Source organism: Saccopteryx bilineata, chromosome 1, assembly GCF_036850765.1.
Source record: "Saccopteryx bilineata isolate mSacBil1 chromosome 1, mSacBil1_pri_phased_curated, whole genome shotgun sequence".
In the NCBI taxonomy this organism is placed as follows: Eukaryota; Metazoa; Chordata; class Mammalia; order Chiroptera; family Emballonuridae; genus Saccopteryx; species Saccopteryx bilineata.
Window position 1 is genome coordinate 243,179,447 of NC_089490.1, and position 21,006 is coordinate 243,200,452.

Below are 21,006 nucleotides of genomic sequence, written 5' to 3' on the forward strand. Positions count from 1 at the left end.
TCAGACTCCAGGGGAAAATTTGTTCCGAACTTCTTCTAGCTCTGTCTGTTCCCTGCTTGCTGGGTTTGGGGCCACGTTCCTTTAGTCTGCTGTCTGCCCAGGGCCTCTTCCTCGTGTGGGTCTCCTCTTCTCTTTTGTAGGATACCTGTGGTGTCATTTAGGGCCTACCCCTGATAATCCAGGATTATTTCCTCATTTTAAGATCCTTCATCACATCTGCAAAGACCTCTGTTCCAAATAAGGTAACATTCACAGGTTCCAGGGTTTTAAGATAGCTATTGAGGTGGTAGTGCAGGGGTCGGGAACCTATGGCTCGAGAGCCAGATGTGGCTCTTTTGATGGCTGCATCTGGCTCGCAGACAAATTTTTAATAAAAAAAAAATATAATAACATTAAAAATATAAAACATTCTCATGTATTACAATCCATTCATTTCGTACCGCTCATGTTCATGGTTGCGGGTGGCTGGAGCCAATCACAGCTGTCCTCCGGGACAACACCAAATTTTTATTGGATAATGCATAACGTACACAGGTTGTTGTATGGCTCTCAAGGAATTATATTTTAAAATATGTGGCGTTCATGGCTTTTTCAGCCAGAAAGGTTCCCGACCCCTGAGGTAGTATGTGCTTCTTTGGTCTACCACAGTATAGCTCCAACATAATTTTTTCTAGTTGGTTAGCCAGTTGTTGCAATAATTTTTAATTGGATAATTTAATTTTATTCATTGAATCGAAATGATTTCTTTATTATACACACTGGGCTGACATATGAATTTTAGCTAGTTTCTGGGCTCTGTTTTGTTCTGTTGGTCTGTTCAAGTGTCAGTACCAAGCAATTCCCATTATTATAGAGCTGCCTGCTATCATTATTCTTTTTATCAGAGTTTTTCTATAAATTCTTGCAGGTTTTCATGATTTTACCCCAAGTTATATACTAAACCTCCCACCTCCAAAAAAAATTCTTAGTGCTATTTTTGTTGCAATTTAGTTACATGTATATATTAATTTAATTAGAGTGTTTTATTTAGTTATTGCAGGTAGGATCTTTCCTTCTGCTGAATGTTTAACTCCTTTGTATATGGAAATGCCATGTGGCTATATATATAGATGTATTATTAAATTATGCATACATATTTGTTTCACACTCAGCCATTTACTGTGTTTTCTAATGTAGTAAATACATTTTTACTCAATTTTCTTGGGGGTTTCTAGACATAAAATTATATCATATGCAAATATAATGAGAAATTTACCTCCTTCTTCCCAATTTTTATACCTAATATTTCTTTTTCTTATCTATTTTGATTAGTACTGCCAAAACAACATTAAATATCAAATATAGTACATATCTTTTTTTCACTTTGAATTTTAACAGGAGTAACTGTTAGGTTACAACATGTTATTCCCCTTTTTGTAGGTGGAGAAATGTCAATTATAAGCAATCTAGGCAATTTAATGGTATTTCTCCATAAATCTTGATAACTTTTTCTTAAAGATTTTATTTATTGATTTTACAGAGAGGAGAGATGGGAGGAGGAACGAGAAGTATCAACTCATAGTTGCTTCACTTTAGCTGTTCATTGATTACTTGTCATATGTGCCTTGACCAAGTAAGCCTGGGGTTTTGAACCGGCGACCTCAGCATTCCAGGTCGACACTCTATCCACTGCACCACCATAGGCCAGCCATAATAACTTTGAAAACACACACATACAAGATATTACAGAGGAATCTACCTTTTACTTATTTATTCATTCCATAAAGATTATTGAACACCTGCTATATGTCAGGTACTATTCCAGGCTGTAGGGATATAGCAGTGTTTATGGAGCTTATATTTCAGTAGACAGAGACAGAAAATACATCAATCCACAAAAGGGGGATGGTAGCAAGTACAAAGAAGAAAACTAAAATAGGGATGAGAGACATATAGTCACCAGGGAGAGAAGGGTGCAGGTTTTTGTAGGGTGATCAGGTAGCACCTCTGCTAAAGTAATCTTTGTCCTGAGTGAACTGAGGGAGTGAGCCAGCAGCTACCCAAGGGAAGAGCGTCCCATGCAGAGAAAACACCCAACGAAGACCAGAGGCACGTTCATCTGGAGTAGATGCTCAATTTTATTGAATTCCTTCATCGTATCTCTTTGGAAGTGATTGTAGGATTTTTCTACTTTGATCAATGAATATGATGAGTTCTGTTACTAAATTTCCTAATATTGAATCATTCTTGCATCTTTGTATCATTCTCACAAGGTTCTGGCCTACTCTTTGTAAGGTGTTAGGCTGGTTTTGTAAAAATTTCGTATACTTTCCTTTTTTATGTATGTTCCCAAACTGTTTTGAGTACCATTAGATCTACTTTGTAAGAGTTTGATAAAATTTGCCTTTGACACTGCCAAGCCTGGTGCTTTTGTGGAGGGCAAGGTGAATAGTAATTCCTTAATTTCTGTCTTTTTCTTTCACCTCACGAGTTTATTTAGATTTTCTGACTCTTCTGAATCTGCTTTGTAATTAACATTTTCTTAGAAAATCATTCATCCAGATTTTCAACTTTCTTTAAATGAAATTTCTTGAAGTGGAAATTGTTGTTATTCATTATTGACCATTACCTGATAGTATTTTCCTGCACTGTACACAGCGCCTTAGTTCTATTTACAATTTAATAATATGCTAGTTTAATAGCTACTCTGCAAAATGGGTTGAGCAAGTATTGTCACATACTCACCTTAGGTATTGTCATATCCTTGCCTTACAAGTAAGCAGACCGAAGCTTAGGGACTGCAATTAACAATGAATCTCAACTAGAACTAGACTTGATTTCTTCTTCTTTTTTTTTTTTTTTTTTTGTATTTTTCTGAAGCTGGAAACGGGGAGAGACAGTCAGACAGACTCCCGCATGCGCCTGACTGGGATCCACCCAGCACGCCCACCAGGGGGCGACGCTCTGCCCACCAGGGGGCGATGCTCTGCCCCTCCGGGGCGTCGCTCTGTTGCGACCAGAGCCACTCTAGCGCCTGGGGCAGAGGCCAAGGAGCTATCCCCAGCGCCCAGGCCATCTTTGCTCCAATGGAGCCTTGGCTGCGGGAGGGGAAGAGAGAGACAGAGAGGAAGGAGAGGGGGAGGGGTGGAGAAGCAGATGGGCGCTTCTCCTGTGTGCCCTGGCCGGGAATTGAACCCGGGACTTCTGCACACCAGGCCGACGCTCTACCACTGAGCCAACCAGCCAGGGCCAACTTGATTTCTTTTGATCTCGAATTTATTGAGCTCTTTGTGTCCACCTTTCAGCTGCCTCATTTTGTTCCCTTCTCTTCCCTTCCACCCAATTTTGTCACCTTTCATTTATTGCATGCTAACTACGTTCATGGCACTGTCTGTGGCATGCAATTTGTTAGCCAGCATTGGAGTGCTGTTTCTCCTGTGTTCACCTGCTAGCGTCTACGGTTTACTGCCAAGTGGCAAAGTGTTTGAAGGGAAGCTAATATTTAAAAGGATCCTTTCGTAAAGGTCACTGTAATTGAGAATGTGTGTCTGGTTGTTTTTCTTCACTGCAATTGATTTCTGTCAGTGATGAAACGAAGATTTACTGCATCTTATTTTATCACAGAAAAGCAGCATTAGACTTCACACAACTCAACCTGTTTGCACATGACACACACCCACATTTGTCCTCCAGTGATAACGAAGAATCTCTGAACACTTGACGTTTATCACTTTAGTGTTTCAGTTTCATTTCTGGCACTGGCAGTGGGGTAGCCATGAAAGTTATAAAACACAGCAGGATCACAGAGGACGCTTATTCAGTCACACAGGGGCAGATTTGGTTACAGTTTCTTGTTAAAAGATGTTGCTGGGGGAGGGGTAGTGTGCTGGCTGGGGAGTGGGCAGGATATAGATCCAGAGCGCTGTTAGCTTACACAGAAGACAGGGATGGATGCGTGTGGGAGCCTGGACCCTGGCCAGCAGCCCAGCAGCCTGACGGCTCTGTCTGTCATCGCCACTGCTTGCCAGGCCAGCCGCCATTGCTGCTGGTTCCGTCCATTTCACCTTCAGTGTGCATGTTTTGTCTGATACAGGATACGTGGATATATGTGTGTATTGAAACACCGTTCCCACCCATAAAGATGCATTGAAAGTCATGTTGAGTTAGTAGGCAATACAGAGGTTATTCTTTGTGCAGAAAAGATTTATTTGTGTCAGCAAGAGACATAAACTCACAGGGAAAAATATAACTTTTTTCCTGAGTTATATTTAGTTGACTGATTATTGCTGACCACCATATTCCTGTGTGAAGGCCAGTGTTTTTGAAGTGCTTTTGTGGACTGTCTGTGTCAGAGTTGGCAGAAGTAGAAAGGTTAAAAATGCAGACTTCTAGCCCCCGCCCCACCAACTCCATTAGCCTGTGACACTGGGGCTGGGGATTTGTATCTTAAGAAGTTTCACAGGTGATTATTTTGTATGCCAAAATTTGGTAATAATACTAAGTGATTATTTAAAATAGACCACAAGTGCTTTGCCCTTAAGAAAATTCAGTTGTTCATAATAGATTATTTTGATTATAGAGATTCATACTGAAGACAGATTACATAACAAAAGTATTTCCCTCAGGATTTAAAAATAAATAGCAACCAGCTATGTTATATTTGATATATAAATTATATCAAATATGTTCTAAATATAAGATTTTAAAGATATACATATTATATGGAGTGAGGTGTTCCTTACTCCATATAAAAAGGTATATAATTAATAACACTTTGGTAACTGATATTATTGTCCCCATTTTGCAGATAAGGAAATTGAGGCTTATAACTTGACCAAAGCTATGTAGTTGCAGGTGGCAGACTTGGAATTTGAGCACAATGGTCTGGCTTCAGAGTCAAACTTCTGCTTTTGACCCCTCCAATGTACTGCCTCATCAGAAAGCTACTGGTAAAACTTACTGGGAAAGCTGAGTAATAAGGAAGCTGAAAAGATTATTATGTGAGCCATCATGGCCTAAGAAGCAGAAGTCCTGGGGTTTAGCTCCTGCCCCGAGATGTACTCACCTTCTCCGAGACTGTGTCCCACCTATGACATAAGGGATCGGGCTGCAGGGCTGCCCGGCGTGCATCCATGTTTTAAATGGAAATTGTGGCACATACTTGTCACCTAAATTATACATGTGCGCTTAGAGGGGGCTGTCTCAGGGCTGTGTGCTCGTTAAAGTTGAAGTCATTCTAACTTGTTTACCCACTCTGTTGTAAGGTAGCTAACGCTGATTTTAGAGGCTTCTTTTGTTTTTCTTTCTCTTTTTTTGTTTTCAGTCTCTGTGGGTTTCATGCGTGTTCTTTCTTCATCCTCACCCAGTCTTTGGGCTCTCATCCATGTCATTGTGAGTTGGTATGCCCTATTTAATGAGTCTGAGATATGTTTATCCAATTTCCAAAATATTTTCCATTTCTTGAAGAAAATAGAACTTTCTTTATCTGGAAACATGTTGTTACTTCTCATCTTCTTATGTACTCCTAATATGTTTTTTTAAAAAGTTATCTTTGATTAGCTCTTCGCTGGAAAGAAGGGATCATTTCAAGTGGAATCTTTTGGTCAAACTCTTTATTCAGTCTTAATAATTCCGTAATTGTGATGATTGGGTCAGAGTTCATCTGGACCGTATTCATTCTAACAGGGTTAACAAGTGTGTCAGATTGTCAAGTCATGGCTATAATTGACTTTGGCTTTGAGGTTTTCCTTCATAATAAACAATGGGCCCTGAGCCAAAAAAGCTTGTGGGCTCTGAGCCAAAAAAGCTGATGACTAAATATTACAAGTGATTTCCCTCATATCCATTTTATTACCCTGGAGCGTACTTGATGCTTTTTGAATGAATCCTATCTGAAGAATATCTATAATTAAAAAGAATTTGACCTGTGGACCTTTCATGGCAGCTGGAAACATTCTGAGACTTCACTCTGGCCTGGGCTGGAGGGGTGTCAGAGGCCTAGGTTGGAGCCAGCCAGAGAGGAAGGGCAGCCCTGCTCACACTCGGAATCTCTCGCTTAGACAGTGCACCCCCCAAACGCCCTCTTAGAAGGTTGCCGGGGAGATAGATCTTTATTCACTACTGACTGTTCTACATGAAATTCTTGGCTGCAAATGTGGATGGTGGGACTGTCATTTTTCTATAGTCCACTGTTGCCGACGAAGACTCACTTAGTACAGACAGCTTTGAGAATTTAGTTTTTAAGATGTTCCAAAGGGAAGTTAATTAGCACAAAATATCAGATAATCATAATTTATAAATTTGAGAAAGACATTTGCTTAACCTTTATATTTGCATCAAGAAATAATAACTATTAGCAAATACAGAATTTACTGGAGCAAAAACAAAATAGAACAAAAAACCCTTCAGCTCACTTCTGATTAGTTTATTTAATGGTTAGCATCTAATTATGTTGATATCTAATCTGCTCTTCTTTTCCTGGTAACTCTAATAAACAAGTTGGCATGTATAATCAAGTGAAAAATGTTTACTATTCACAAGGTGAGTTAATCAAACTGGAAATCACAAGTTTCACATCAGTTTTCTGTATGTTTAAGTTTCCAATGAACAGAATAATGGGTAAGGGCAGGCCTTAAGCCAGTAATAAAATAAATAGTCTGGATAAAGCTGAATTCAATAAGGTGGATTCTTTACTGCTTCTCAGTGAGGCTCACCTTATCCCCACTGCCCTGTTTAGTACCTACCTTTGGCTGAATGAATTGTTCCCCTTCTTTTCTTTTTCTACTAGAAGTTGATCCCTTTATAGGCTTTTGTTTTGGGCACCTGAGATCAATCTGCATTGAGGCTATAAATTTGAGTTGATGACTTCCTGTCTCTTGAGCAAGTATAAAATTCTGTAGGAGCTGACTACATAGAAGACAGGGAATGGGTGGGTAATGGAAATGCTGTGTTGAAGTTGGGGGATAAATATCTCCTACGTTTTCTTCTAGTCATTTTCTAGGCTTTGTTCCTAGGTTTAGCTCTTTGATCCATTTTTAGTTAATTTTTGTATCCGGTTTAAGGTTAGGGTCTAGTTCAGGCATGGCCAACATACAACCCGCGGGCCAGATCCAGCCCACATAATGAGTTTATTCGGCCTGCGATTAAATTTTTAATACTCTTCACTACTTTAAAATCTCAGCTACTCAGAAGCGGAAGCGTCTTTGATTATTGGAAATCGAGATATTTAAGAAGATAGTGATACATGGAAAAGAATTCCGTGTGTGACTAATCTAGGGTTAACTTCCAATAATTGGTCGAATGGATTCGCGATACTTCTTTATTTTTTAAAAGAATTCCATTATAAAGATTTACAACTTTTGTACTCGTCTGTACTCGATATGAACTGTTTGGCATTTAGCGGCGATGTGAAACCCACATTCTTTTAGGTGGAGTTTGCCAGTGCGCACCCAAGGTCAAACAGCTGGTTAGTTTTGTGGTCAAGTGTGCTGAATCAAGTGGCATTGTAGCAAGACAATAGCTGCAGTTGATAACTGAAAACGTGTCCAGGCTGTTTGTAAAACGAAATAATTGTTTTATTTGCGATATAACCCCTTCAAGCTCATTCTATTAATTAAATATTGTTTTGATTGATTGCCATACAGTTTGGATATTTATACGGTATGTAATTATATTTTATTAAAATAATATTGTATATTAAAAATGTTTTCACTCACATTTATTCATAAACAAATTACATAATAAAATTTTGTTTATTTATACGAATCATTTTTGTATTTAACATTTTTTAATTTTAATATTTTGTCCGGCCCCGTGAAGACAGTTTTCTTTCTAATCTGGCCCAGGGGCAAAAACTGTTGGCCACACCTGGTTTAGTTTCTTCCTTCATTGCATTTGGATGTGCAGTTTTGCCAACACCGTATACTGAAAGGAGCCTAGTTCTTCCACTCACTTTTTCCCTAGTTGGCCAACAAAATGAAAAACAGGTGGCAAATAAGTGTTACTGGCAAAGTTTGGACACTGGTTTATGCCTCGATTTTGGCAATTTAGGGAAGGGGAGCATGGTTATAGGAAAGCTAACTGTCATAGTTTGACACTGCATACACATAATTTTGTATTTTGTTGTTAAATTTGTTGTCAGCTGTTTTGCTGACAACATTGTTATTAGTTCAAAAGTGGGATTTAAAATACAATTTGTGCAGTTTATCAAAGAGGACCGTTCCACCTTCTAAACAAGTCGGTATCCTCTAAATTAAAGTACTGGATAGGAAATGGAAACTGTGTGGTCTAGAAATAGAAAGTGATTGTGTAAGTGACCATCCTGTTAAAATTCACTCAGTGAATCTTGGTGAGTTCAATGCTGGATGGGGCCAAAGCATCTCCTTGGAGAAACTCCTTTTTCTTTTGTCTCGGTTGCTAGGAAATTCAGTGCTCAGTGACATACCCTTTCATTCCTTGCTTCTTGACCTTTGACTCATTTGTTTTGTTTTGGTTTTCTTTATAAGTCAGTTTTATTGAGGTATAATTTGCATACAGTACAACACAAAAAGCACTCATTTCAAGCCTTGGCAAATGTATACATCTGTGGAATTACCACTTTGATCAAGATTATAGACTGTTTCCTTCCCCCCACAATGTTCCCCCCTGCCTCTTTGCAATTGTTACTCCCCTTCTGCCCTTTGTTAAAGCTATGCTCTTCAGTGTTAGCCACCAAACTGCTAAAAATACTTTTGAAAGTAGGTAAAACAGAAAAGAGTAACTACTGCAGTGAAAGAACCTATCCAAGCTCTAGGGTTCTTCCTGTGATATGTTGTTCGTTCTCTTTCTTTTAGAACTATCAATTGAAGCATTACAGCATCTTAGTACTTAAGTCTCATTACAACTAAACTTGATGAGCATTGTCAGATATCCTTAGGAGACTGTATTCTTTTTATTTTCCTCTTAAATTAAATAATCTAACTCAAAGGATTTTTAAAACCAGACAAATTTATTCCTGCATGGTTTGTCTGTCCCTAAGTGGTTACTGTCTTTGCCAGAAGATGGAATATGTAACGAGCACCAATGGCATGTTAGAAAGCCAGTGGTCCTGCTTTCTAGTAATTCAGCAACTCATGACCTATGAAAGTCTGCAGCTGCTTTTGGAAACGTTAGAGCCATGGCTTGTTTGTAGATGCCATAACAGTGTCTGGAAGTGACAACAACTTTAACCAACTGGGTTGTGTACAGGGACAGCTTGGGCGCACGGGGTACATGTGTGAGGTAATTGGAGAGATGGGAATTGTGACGAGATTATGTGTGAGGAAGTGCAGTGTGTGCCTGCATCAGAACACCATCAGCGTGAGCCCGCATGGTGTACCTTCTTCCCCAGGATAATAAAGAAACAACAAGCTGTGATATAAGCTTTGAACCCTGTTTCCACTTGCCACATAAAAGGAGTTATTGATGTTGATATTATATTTACCAGTCTGTATCAATTACTTTGATATAATGAGTTGAACTCTAAATGAAGATGTAAGCTAAAACATATCTTCAGATATAATGCTTTATGTTGCCTTCTAATGTGATAGAGCTGTTTTTAAAAGGACATCAGCAGTAGCATGATGAAAAGGGTGCAGATTATAACCACTTGACATTTTTTGGACTTCCCCTCTGTGAGAACGATGTAAAACAAATGTCATTCAACAGGTATGTTTGCAAAGTGCAGGAGGTCCTCACGCAAAGGTTCCTGGCACCACGGCCGTGAAGCTCCGCCACATTGCCCAGCAAGCGGGCCCTTTCCGTGCGCTGATCTCAGTGTTGGAGGGAATGCGCCTTTGCTTGTTTTGCTTTGTTTTTGCTGTCAGTGCTCAAATTACTATTCATGTTATCTACTATTATAAACTCATTAAATACAATAACTACTAACTCAAATTCTCCCGTCCATGAGTACCGTAATCATATTATTTGGACTGCTAAAGTGTAGGGGCAGCCTAGAGAGCTATAAATAAAGAGGGTTCAGATACTTGCTTGATGGCTAGAATTTGACCTCCCAAATGATTCTGATTAGCTTGAGTGACCTTATGGATGTGTGAGGAGCCACTGAATTTGATTTGTTTTCGTCTTATTCAACGGAAGGGCGGCACCCGTAGTCTACCACAGAGGGAGAACCTTTAAAAGACTCTTTGGCTCTTTTCTTGAACATTATTCAATTTTCATTATCCTTTCCTTTGCCAGAAGTTTAACAATTGATATTTAATAATTGAACTGTAATTGATTTCCCCAATGTGCTTCTACTCGATGAAAAGTAGCAAAGTCTAATCTAATAAACACTTGCTGAGTACATTTTTTCTCTTCTCTTTAACTTTTAGGACTCAGCCCAAAACCATGTTTGCACAAGTTGAATCTGATGACGAGGAAGCAAAGAATGAGCCAGAATGGAAAAAACGTAAAATTTGAAGAATCTCATATGAGAGCTATTTGCATGAGGGAGAGGGATATTGAACAGGTTTTTTTGTTTGTTTGTTTGTTTTTCAATACAATGAAAAATACATTTTTATGAACAGATTTTTGTCCTTTGCTTTATTGAACTATTCAAAAGATTGGTAGCTCCTCTATGTAAAACTATGCTTACATTTTCTTATCTACAACTCTTAAACTGTATTATAAGTAAATCAGAAACAGATTCTTCACCTATTACCAAGTCCTTTAGGTATTTAGAAACTTTACTCATCAATTATTGATCTTGTGCAGAGTCTCCTAGCCTGGGGCGGGGGGGGGGGAGGGCGTGTGCGCTGGGGCGGACGTCTGTCTCAAGCCGGCCTCGGTGCAGAGTACGGAAATAGACATCTAAGAGTTTAACTGTAAACAATTAGGCTGAGTTCAGACTAAAAGCATTTGCCATACAGAAAAGAACGTGTATTTATCTGATGATCTTTCAACAACAGAATACTGTGGTTCGGAGTTAGAAAGTGAGTTTTGAAGTCAGACTGATACGGGTTCAAATCCTGCCTTGGCTCTTACCGTCTAGGTCACCTTCGGAGAGTTGTTAAATTTTTCTCTTCTAGCCTCTCAGATGATGACTGTACCGCCCTGGCTAGTTCATTAAAAGGACTAGATGAGACATTCCTTGTAGAATGTTTACTATAGCACCTGGCATGTGGTAAATCTACCACTCAATATTTGCCCTTTAAAAATAGACCTAATGATAAAAATAGACCTCTGCCTGATTTTTATCAGTATTCAATTAGGTGTAGAAATGCTTTGTAAAAGTAGAGCTATGTAAGTAGACCACATTAAAAATCATTCTGAAAGATCCTTGTGCTTTTGTGACTAGAAAACTAAAACAAAAGTTGGCAGTTTGTCCAAAACAATAATGAGTCAATAGAATAAAATCCTGTGGACTGATTTCACAGACATGGGGTAGTTTTTGCATGTTGAATAGTTCCTGCTAGACCACTCTGGGTTTTTAGTACTCTTGCCTTCTGCCTTCTTGCTCTCATTTGTCTCAGTGAATTAAGTAATTGTAAAAGTGAGTGATCCAAAATATAAGTCACAAAGCTCCTGGTTCTACAGGCTTTGCAAATCACCCTTTCCTCCCCCAAAATCTTTTTGAACAACCACTCCCACTCACACAGCTTTCTTACCTCTACTGTTCCAGGTGGCATGGGCACCCTTCCATGGAGTGATCCTAAGAACGTTCATTCTTGTCCACTCTTCTGTCCTGTTCCCCCCCAGCTCCAGTCTGTTCCATTCCCCTTTCCTTGTCACGTAGCTTATAGGTGAGATGAGGAGGAACGAACATTTCTGAGTCCCTGCCAGTTGATCACTTCGACTCTGAGGTCTTCACCTGCATTAGCTGGTTCAATCCTCACAAAAACCTGTGAGTGCCGTAAAATTGTTAAACCCATTTTACAGACCAGACAAAAGAAGTTCAAGACAGCAAATAACCTGTTTGAGATTACATTAGGGAGGGCTGTCTAAAGACATCCAAGACCCCTAAACATCAGCAGCTAGCAAACTGCCCCACGTTTCCTATTCCTGCTGAAATACCTTCATCCCAAATCAGTTACAGGCCAATATTTTGTTCCAGCTGTTTTGGATTTGTAAATTTATTGCTTCTTGGATAAAATTTACTGAAAGCATTTCATATTTCCCCCATCTTAACATAAACATCGCACCATATGGAAGTATTCGTCCTGCACAGCCAGAAGATGCAAGGAGGGTTGGAGGGAGGGATAAACTCCATCGCAGTGGGCTTGGCAGCGTCTGCTATGATGTAAGGGGGAGCGAAAGGCAAATGTAGCACGAAGATGCTTTTCTCATTGTTACCCACAACACAAGTGGCCCTTGTCATGCTTGACATGATCTATCTCGAGAAGGTTTTATAAAAAACTATTTTTTCCATCCAAAGTTGGTAAAATACCCATAAGTGTCGATTTTGGTGAACGAGGACCATAGAACCCCAGGGCTGGACAAGTGGTGGTGCTCATTCAGCCTGTCACCTCTCCCCAGGGTGGACGTCTCTACAGGCCCTCACACTTCGCATGCCCCTCGGGCCTCGTTATCTCACCCCACACACTTGTATTTCCTGTATTTACCCTCTCACATTTCTGTTTGCTCCAATAAGGAACCTGGAAGTCATAATAATGACTCCTCATTTAACCACTTGCCAGTTTCTAATTACACTGTCTTTTGAACCTCTTATGTTTGACCATTTCTTTCCCTACCACCCCTGGTAGAATGTAGACCCTCTGTTATATCTCCTCTGATCCTCTCAGGAGCCTCCCTTCCAACTAATCTTTCTGTTTCTGATTTGGTCTTCACTTAATGCATCTTTTTTTTTTTTTAAGATTTTATTTATTCATTTTAGAGAGAAGAGAGAAAGAGAAAGAAGAGGGGAGGAGCAGGAAGCATCAACTCCTGTATGTGCCTTGACCAGGCAAGCCCAGGGTTTTGAACCAGCGACCTCAGTGTTCCAGGTCATTGCTTTATCCACTGCACCACCACAGGTCAGGCCTTAATGCATCTTTTATTCTGCCACTAGAGTTAGCTTTCTGAAACCCAAGCCTATTGTTTTATTCCTCTGCCTAAAGCCTTCCAGAGGCTCCTTGTCAGTAGTTCTGGCCATTTTAATTTATTTATTGTTTTTTGGGGTGAGGGAATGGTGCTTGGAACATTCAAGATTTGGGTTCTCCTATCTTTCTTGCTTTAAATTGCTGACCTTGTATGCATCCTAGGTCCAGCCCAGGGAACCCAGGAAGTACCATATTCATTGGCACCTGAAAGCCTTTGCACATATTGTTCCCTCTTCCTTCCTTGTCTGCTTTTTTTTTAAAATATGGGGATCAGTTCCCTTTTCCTGATCAGCCTTCCATGACCCATTCTGGCAGACTCCTCTGCCCCATGGTTGCCTACACATCTCTCCACTATAGCCTTCTTTTGTGTTGCACTGTAAGTGTATAAAAGTGCATGGCTTGTGGGTGTAGACTATAAAAACTAAAGTGCGTTGGGTTCTGGGAATATTCAATGAATTTGTTTAATGAATGAGAAGAGCCAGATTTCTTTCACATGAATATTCCTAGACCCTAGCCCTGAGAAAGGGGTTTAAAAGGTGTTCATTAAGTACACTGCTCACAAAAATTAGGGGATCAGAGAACATACAGATACTCCAGTACTTTCAGCTTTTTATATAAGTGCATTTTCACCAAGTTGGTTTTGCATTTCATTTGCATAATTGAACAGCTTTCTTTGACTTGTCGTTTGCTTTTCTGATGTCTTGTTTAATAAATAAAAAAAATCAACTGCTTTTTTTTATCGCTTCATATTCATTTTGAAATATCCCCTAGTTTTTGTGAGCAGTATATATGGCAGCCCTGGCCAGGTAGCTCTGTTGGTGAGAGCGTCGTCTGCAAGCTTGGAGGTTGCCAGTTTGATTCCCAAGCAGAACACCTACAGGAGCAGATCGATATTCCTGTCTCTCTCCCTCTCTCTCTCTCTCTCTCTAAAATCAATAAAATAAACATTTAAAAAATTGTTTAAAAGAAAAGTATTTGGCAGAGGAAAGCAGAGAAACAGGAAAGGGGGAGGAAGGGCTAGAAGAGCATCAGGTATGGGAAGTTCCCGCCTCACAGATGAGAAAGAGGATCATTAATTCCGAAGCTTGGTCTGCGTCTGGGCTGCTTTGCCTTTCTCTGTTGGGATTTATTCACAGATAACTGTTGGGATGGCTTAAGGAAGCAGTAGAACTGTAAAGTGGTCTGTGATGTCCCTGGCGTGGCCCAACAAGCCACCATGACGTCTTCAGGCAGTCACCTCCCATCCTGAGTCAACAAAGACTCTAGCATGGGGTTTCTTAACCTTGACAGAGATCTGTGAACTCACCCCCCAAGTACACAGCACACTTTGCTTATGCTCATGGACACTTTTCTGTAGGAGGATCCACAATGTTAGTTAAAATTCTGGGACATTGGGTATTGCTAGCAGCTCTATCATCTCCCAGGAAGACTGTATGAGATTAGGCTACTCAGACTTGAAAACCAGGACAAAACACTCTCACACACACAACCAAGTGGAAAAAAACAACTAAAAAAACCTGTGACACACTGGTTCCCATTTAATCTTCGCCAGTTACTCTTACTGAGTCAGACCTTAATGTTTATTCTTTGAAAGGTTATTATCCTTCTGTTCCATCAGAAACTTCATGAAGGCAGCATCTGAGGATGAGCACTTCTTTGTGTAATCTAAGAGCAAATATTATGAGATGTGAGCCAATTTGAGAAAAGCTTTTAAGAATCAATATGACTGTATTAGGCAACTGTGAGCCCTTTAGTGTTTAATAACCACTGAGTTAGATGTGGTGGCGGGGGTGGGTGGGAGGGGGCAGGTGCCTGTTCTGGTGTGCACACACAGCCTGGTCAGTAGCCCTTTAGGAGTGGTGCGGGGCATACCACAAACCACCATGAGCAGTACTCTAGTTTTTACTTAATATCTTCACCAGAGAACTGAGAGAAGACCCAGCCAGGAGCAAAGTGCCTAAAGACGGGGGTGGAGGGGACAGAGAAAGAGAGAGAGAGAGAGTGTGTGTGTGTGTGGTTGTCTAGATGTACGTAGGTGGAGAAGGAGCTCTCAGGGCAAAGAGCAGAGAAATTTGCTATTCTAAGTAGTTTTATGGATTATCAGAGAGTTTATATTAGTGTTCTCAAAATTTTAATTAAAAGCATAAATGTACTTAACATGGCCTCACTTGTAATGATTGTCATTAAAAAAAATTGGAAAATGTTGATTTAACAATGGTTGATTAAAATGGCCACAGGATATTTGACATAAGAAGACCCCCTCCCCTTATCTGATCAGGCTCTGTGATAGCATGACCAATAGAACATGGCAGAACATAATGCTGTGCTAGTTACCCGGCCCAGGTAGTAAGAAACTTGCAGGTTCTACTTTCTTCCTTTTGGAATGCTTGTCTTGTAAGCCTGTTGCCATATTGTTAGGAAGCCCAAGTAGCCCCATGGAGAAGCTCACCTGGAGAAGTACTGAGGCCCCTGGCCAGCAATCCCCACTGAAGTCCCATCTAACAACTGGCACCAGCATGTTATTGAGCCACCTTGGAAAGTTGATTGATCCTTCAGGCCCAGCTGAGTCACATCAGCTGTTGTTGCATGAGGCACAGATGAGCCAACCCTTACTGAGCCCTGCCCAAATTGCGCCTTAATAAGAAAAAGAAATGATTATTGCATTGTAAGAAGTAAGTTGGGTTGTTTATTATGCAGAAATATATAATTGGAACAACCTAAAAGATAGGAAGAAATCCTTTAATTATCCAAATACAGTACTAATACTTTACTTTCCAATATTTTTCTTTAATGTATAATTTTGAGATTTGTTTACTCTTTTTTTTAAAACAGTTATAACATCTATTAAAATATGGTGTGTTTCTTACTTGTTTAAAAAACATGTAAATTTTCTACACTATTATAAACTTCATATAATTTTACAGGCTTCTTAGCAGCTCATTATATCAATGTATCTCCTATACTAATCATTCTCCTATTCTTGGCAATACAGATTGTTTTCAAATTTGCTATCATAAGCATGACTGCTTTGCCTTGAGGTCAATGCCTAAAATTTATGTATGTAGGATTCTTTTCTTAGAATTGGTTACCGAAATGGAATTATGGAGGGTCAAAAAGAATGGTTCATATTTGCTTTAATAATAGACTCATTGTAATCTTGGTAGTAACCTTATCAGTGGTGCCCAACTGGAGCAGACAAAGAGGATTCTGGGAAATATCCTTAGTATACTGGGTTGAGTTACGTCCCCTCAGAAGTCCTGGCCACTCAGAACCTCAGCATATGATCTCAATTCAGTCTTTGCAGATGCAATTAATTAAATTAATATGAAGTCTTAGTGGAGTAGGGTGGGCCCTAAATCCAATGGCTGGCGTCCCTATAAGAAGGTCATGGGTAGACCAGAGAGAGGCACACATACAGGGGAAAGGCCTAGGTGAAGATGGAAGCTGCTGTTGGATTGACAGAGCTTCTAAGTCACGGACCTCCAGGGGTGTGACAACTAGCAAAGGCTATGAAGAAGTGAGGATGGACCTTTCCCTGGAGCCTGCAGAGGGAGCATGGCCCTGCTGGCCCCTTGGCTTCAGACTTCTGGCCTCCAGAATGGTGAGCCTAACTTTCTGTTGTTTAAGCCCCCCGCCCCCATCGGTGGTCCTGTGCTTCGGCAGCCCTAGGAACACTTGGATCCAAACGGGGGTTTTTCATGGCTGCCTCTCACGATTCATTAAGGGCTGAGAAAAAGAAAAAATTCACAAGGAAGCTTTCAAGGTCCAACATCGAAGTTTAGAATCCTGTTGTCCTCCCCCACACCACACCACCCCAGGCCTTGACAGTCAGTGTGGATTTGACTTTGTATGGTTGTTTGAAGCCGCTAAGTTTTGGGATAATTTGTTACACAACTGCAGACAGCTATTTAGTCTACATTTTGAGTATGAGGTTGGACTCATTAAGAATTGTCTAAAGGCAGCGAGGTCATGTAGCTTTTCTTGATGGCATGGAGGTGAGAGACAGATTTTATTCAGCAGGACGGGAGGATGGTCAGGAACAATTTGGGAGAAGCCCAGAGAGCACAGCTAACGGAAGTGATTGCGGTATTCTTTCTCTCAGTGCCTTTAGTCAGCGGGGGCAGAGCTGTAGCCCCCTTTTTGTTTTCCCCTTCGTTGACTGGGTTGGAAGTGGTTCCCTGGGCTGCTTGGTCCTGCCCCATCCTCAGGACAGACAGCTGTCCAGCATCTCAGCCTCCTACTCGGAAGTATCCCTGATGTGGTAAGTGTCTGAGTGTGTTTTCCTCACAGCTTTTTCTTTTATTTTGAGATAATTATGGCTGCATTACGAGTGATGGTTTTGCTATTCACAAGTCACTTTGAAGAATGAGTGACTGACAAATGGGCCCTCCTCTCAGATCTGCCTGACAGCGCTGATGTGACCAGATGTCTGGTGCTGCTCTTCAGCTCTCTGAGTTTCATCAACCGTGACAAAAGATAAACATCTGATGGAAGAATATTTACTCCATTAATCAAGGAGCGTAATCATCGGAATGGCTGGTGTCTTGGAAGTAGCATGAAATATGAAGTCAGAGTTTGGGGTTCGTGTTCCTCCTTTGCTGTTTACAAATCATGTGAGTTTAGGAAGTCATAGGAACTGTGAACCTCAGTTTCTTCATCAGTAGAGTGGGGACAATATTACCGTATTTCCCATGTATAAGACAGCCTTTTTAAAAAAAATTTGGGGTCTAAAAACAGTGCATCTTATACAGTGATTGCAGAAGTGTGGCATTTCAAATGCCATAGATGGAGGTGAGGACGAGGTGATATATGAAGACAGTGATTCGTCATCAGACACAGATGAGGACAAGCTAATGAATGGGAGTTTTGACAATGATGAGGAGTTGTATGAATTTTATGATGAATAGAACGAGTTCAATAACTTTATGTAATACATTTTTTTTTCAAATTTTGTGCCCCAAAATTAAGGTGTGTCTTATACATGGGGAAATACGGTAATCATCCAGCCTCTCTAGAGGGGTGTGGTCCTAGTGAGAGAGAGAGAAAGAGGTAATGAGGGATAAAGACCTTTGCAAACTCTGAAGTGCTAATACAGTTGTTGGCTCTTGTGATTATGTATTACTAGTATCTCAAGGGATGTTCATAAAGGGTGTATTCTAAGAAAACAAGCCCAAATTCATATCAGCTCCATAATTAAGAATCACTGTGGTGGCAGATAGGACACTCTGCTCACAGGGAGAATTTGATTCTGTGTGTTGGAAAGGTTGCTATCTAATGTGGAAGTTACTGAGGCTTTTGCAAAGGTTATCTGAGATGCACTCTGGTCCAGGTTGATTCAGCTTCCCAGGGAGCCAACTGGCCGTGTGTGACTCAGTAGCACATGGTGTGGGTGGTGACCTCATTGAAACATATCCAATTTTAGAAAAATGGGAAAGTTATCTTCTGCATTTCTCATAGGCTATTTTGACACTGCATTTTTCTTCTTTGCCCTCGTTTCTCCCCAGCGTTAAAAAATGCCCTGTTCTCTATTGGGTGTTATGGGGTCTTTCCTTGGACTCTACTGCCTCTTGTTTATAAAAAATAGTAAGTCAACCATGACAGATGGCCAGCAGCGATCTTGCCTCCAAAGTACAGTGATGTTTTTCTTCCCCTTATTTTGTTTTAAAAATAATAAGTTATTTTCCCATTGGGGGAAAAAAACTTATTATTTAGAGATACATAGTGTAGAGAAAAGCTCTGAAGTAAGGAGACCTGGATTCCAATCCTAGCTTGGGCAAGTTACATGGGCTCTTTGGAGCCTCATGGACTTTTGGGGATGTTATGAGGACCCAAGTACGAAAGCCCCGTGCAAACAACAAAATGCTGCACAAATGATCTTATTGCTCCTTCTCCTTTCAAGGCCTAGCAGGGCAGGCATCTGACCTTTCAGACATTCTGGTTCAGGGTATTTCTTAGAAATGCTGTATTGTGGCTTATCTGTATTTGATCTGAAACAAGAAAGTCTGAAGAACACATTGCAGGTTAACTTCCCACCAGTGAGGTGAAGACTAGCCTATGACCCTGGTCTGGCCCCATGGCCACGTTCTTATTATATCAGATGTTCTTATCTCCAGGCTTGCTGAACACCCAAAGGGTGACACGTGATGACTGTCTCTTTTGCCTGACAATATGGGGACGGGTGGTGAGACTTGTGAATCTTCTCTGGGTCTGATGTATGGTCCTAGCTAGCTGTGCTTGTGTTTACTTGCATCGTCCAAGATTTTTGTCATTCTGAACAGTCCACAGCAATCAAAGTTATTCATTTAATGTTCATGTAGTCAAAAATAATAGCTGATGCCAACCCAAGAAGACCTAGAAATAACACAACTGAAAACTGGAGGCAAACACCACCAAGCCTAGACTCAACCAGCTCTACAAACAATACACCCAAACACACAGACATAATGAGAAGACAGAGAAGTGCAATCCAAATGAAACCACAAGAGAAACCTCCAGGAAATGAACTTAGTGATATGGAAATAATCAAACTTCCAGATGCAGAGTTTAAAATAATGATTGTAAGGATGCTTAGGGATCTTAGAACAACAATGGATGGTCATTACGAACACCTAAATAAAGAAATACCAAGCATCAAAAAGGACATTGAAATATTAAAAAAGAATCAGTCAGAGATGACAAATACAATTCAGAAATAAAGACCACAATGGAAGGAATTAAAAACAGGATGGATAAGCTGAGGATCAAATCAGCGAGTTGGAGAACAAGTTGAATGAAGGCATGAAAGCAGAGCAGAAAAAAGAAAAGAGACTCAAAAAGTCTGAGGAAACTCTTAGAGAGCTCTGTGATAACATGAAGAAAAATAACATCCGCATAATAGGGGTTTCTGAAGAAGAAGAGAAAGAAAAAGGGACAGAGACTTTGTTCAATCATATCATAGCTGAAAACTTCCCTAAATTAATGCAGGAAAAATTCTCACAAGTTCAAGAAGTATGGAGAAGTCCATTTAAGAGAAACCCAAAGAAATCTATACCAAGATACATCATAATTAAAATACCAAAGCTAAGTGATAAAGAGAAAATACTAAAAGCAGCTAGATAAAAAAGGCTATCACCTACAAAGGAGCCCCTATAAGGATGACATCCGACTTCTCAACAGAAATACTTGAGGCCAGAAGGGAATGGCAAAAAATATTCAAAGTAATGCAGAACAAGAGCCTACAACCAAGACTACTTTATCCAGCAAGGCTATCATTTAAAACTGAAGGAGAAATAAAAAGCTTCCCAGACAAAAAGAAAACTCAAGGAATTCATTACAACCAAACCAATGCTGCAGGAAATGTTAAGGGGCCCATTGTAAACAGATTAAAGTGGGAAAAGAATATAGCAAAAGAGGAATACAGCTTTAAAGAATAAAATGGCAATAAACTACTACATATCAATAATAACCTTAAATGTAAATGGATTAAATGATCCAATCAAAAGACACAAGGTAGCTGCATGGATAAGAAAACAGGACCTGCTGTCTACAAGAGACACACCTTAAAACAAAAGATGCAGATAGAGTGAAGGTAAAAGGATGGAAAAAATATTTCATGCAAATGGAAATGAAAAAAAAGCTGGGGTAGCAATACTTATATCAGACAAAATGGACTTTAAAACAAAGGCTATAGTAAGAGATAAAGAAGGCCACTACATAATGATAAAGGGAGCAATCCAACAGGAAGATATAACAATTATAAATATCTACACACCTAATATAGGAGCACCTAAATATATAAAGCAGACTTTGATGGATATAAAGGGCAAAATCAATAGCAATACTATAATAGTGGGGGATTTCAATACCCCACTAACATCAATAGATAGATCCTCAAGAAAGAAAATTAACAGAGAAACAGCAGACTTAAAGGACACACTAGATCAACTGGATTTAATAGATATCTTCAGAACCTTTCACCCTAAAGCAGCAGAATATA

General features: G+C 40.0%; 1 protein-coding gene across 1 annotated transcript in view; it reads left to right on the top strand.

The window, feature by feature from the left end:
- WDR70 (WD repeat domain 70) overlaps positions 1-10,521 on the top strand; it is a 306,182-nt gene extending 295,661 nt beyond the window's left edge. The window contains exon 18 of the mRNA XM_066239985.1: positions 10,326-10,521. Within this exon, the coding sequence (XP_066096082.1) occupies positions 10,326-10,413 (88 nt within the window). The 3' untranslated portion in view covers positions 10,414-10,521. The remainder of the gene's footprint in view (positions 1-10,325) is intronic.
- The last annotated feature ends 10,485 nt before the right edge of the window (positions 10,522-21,006 follow it).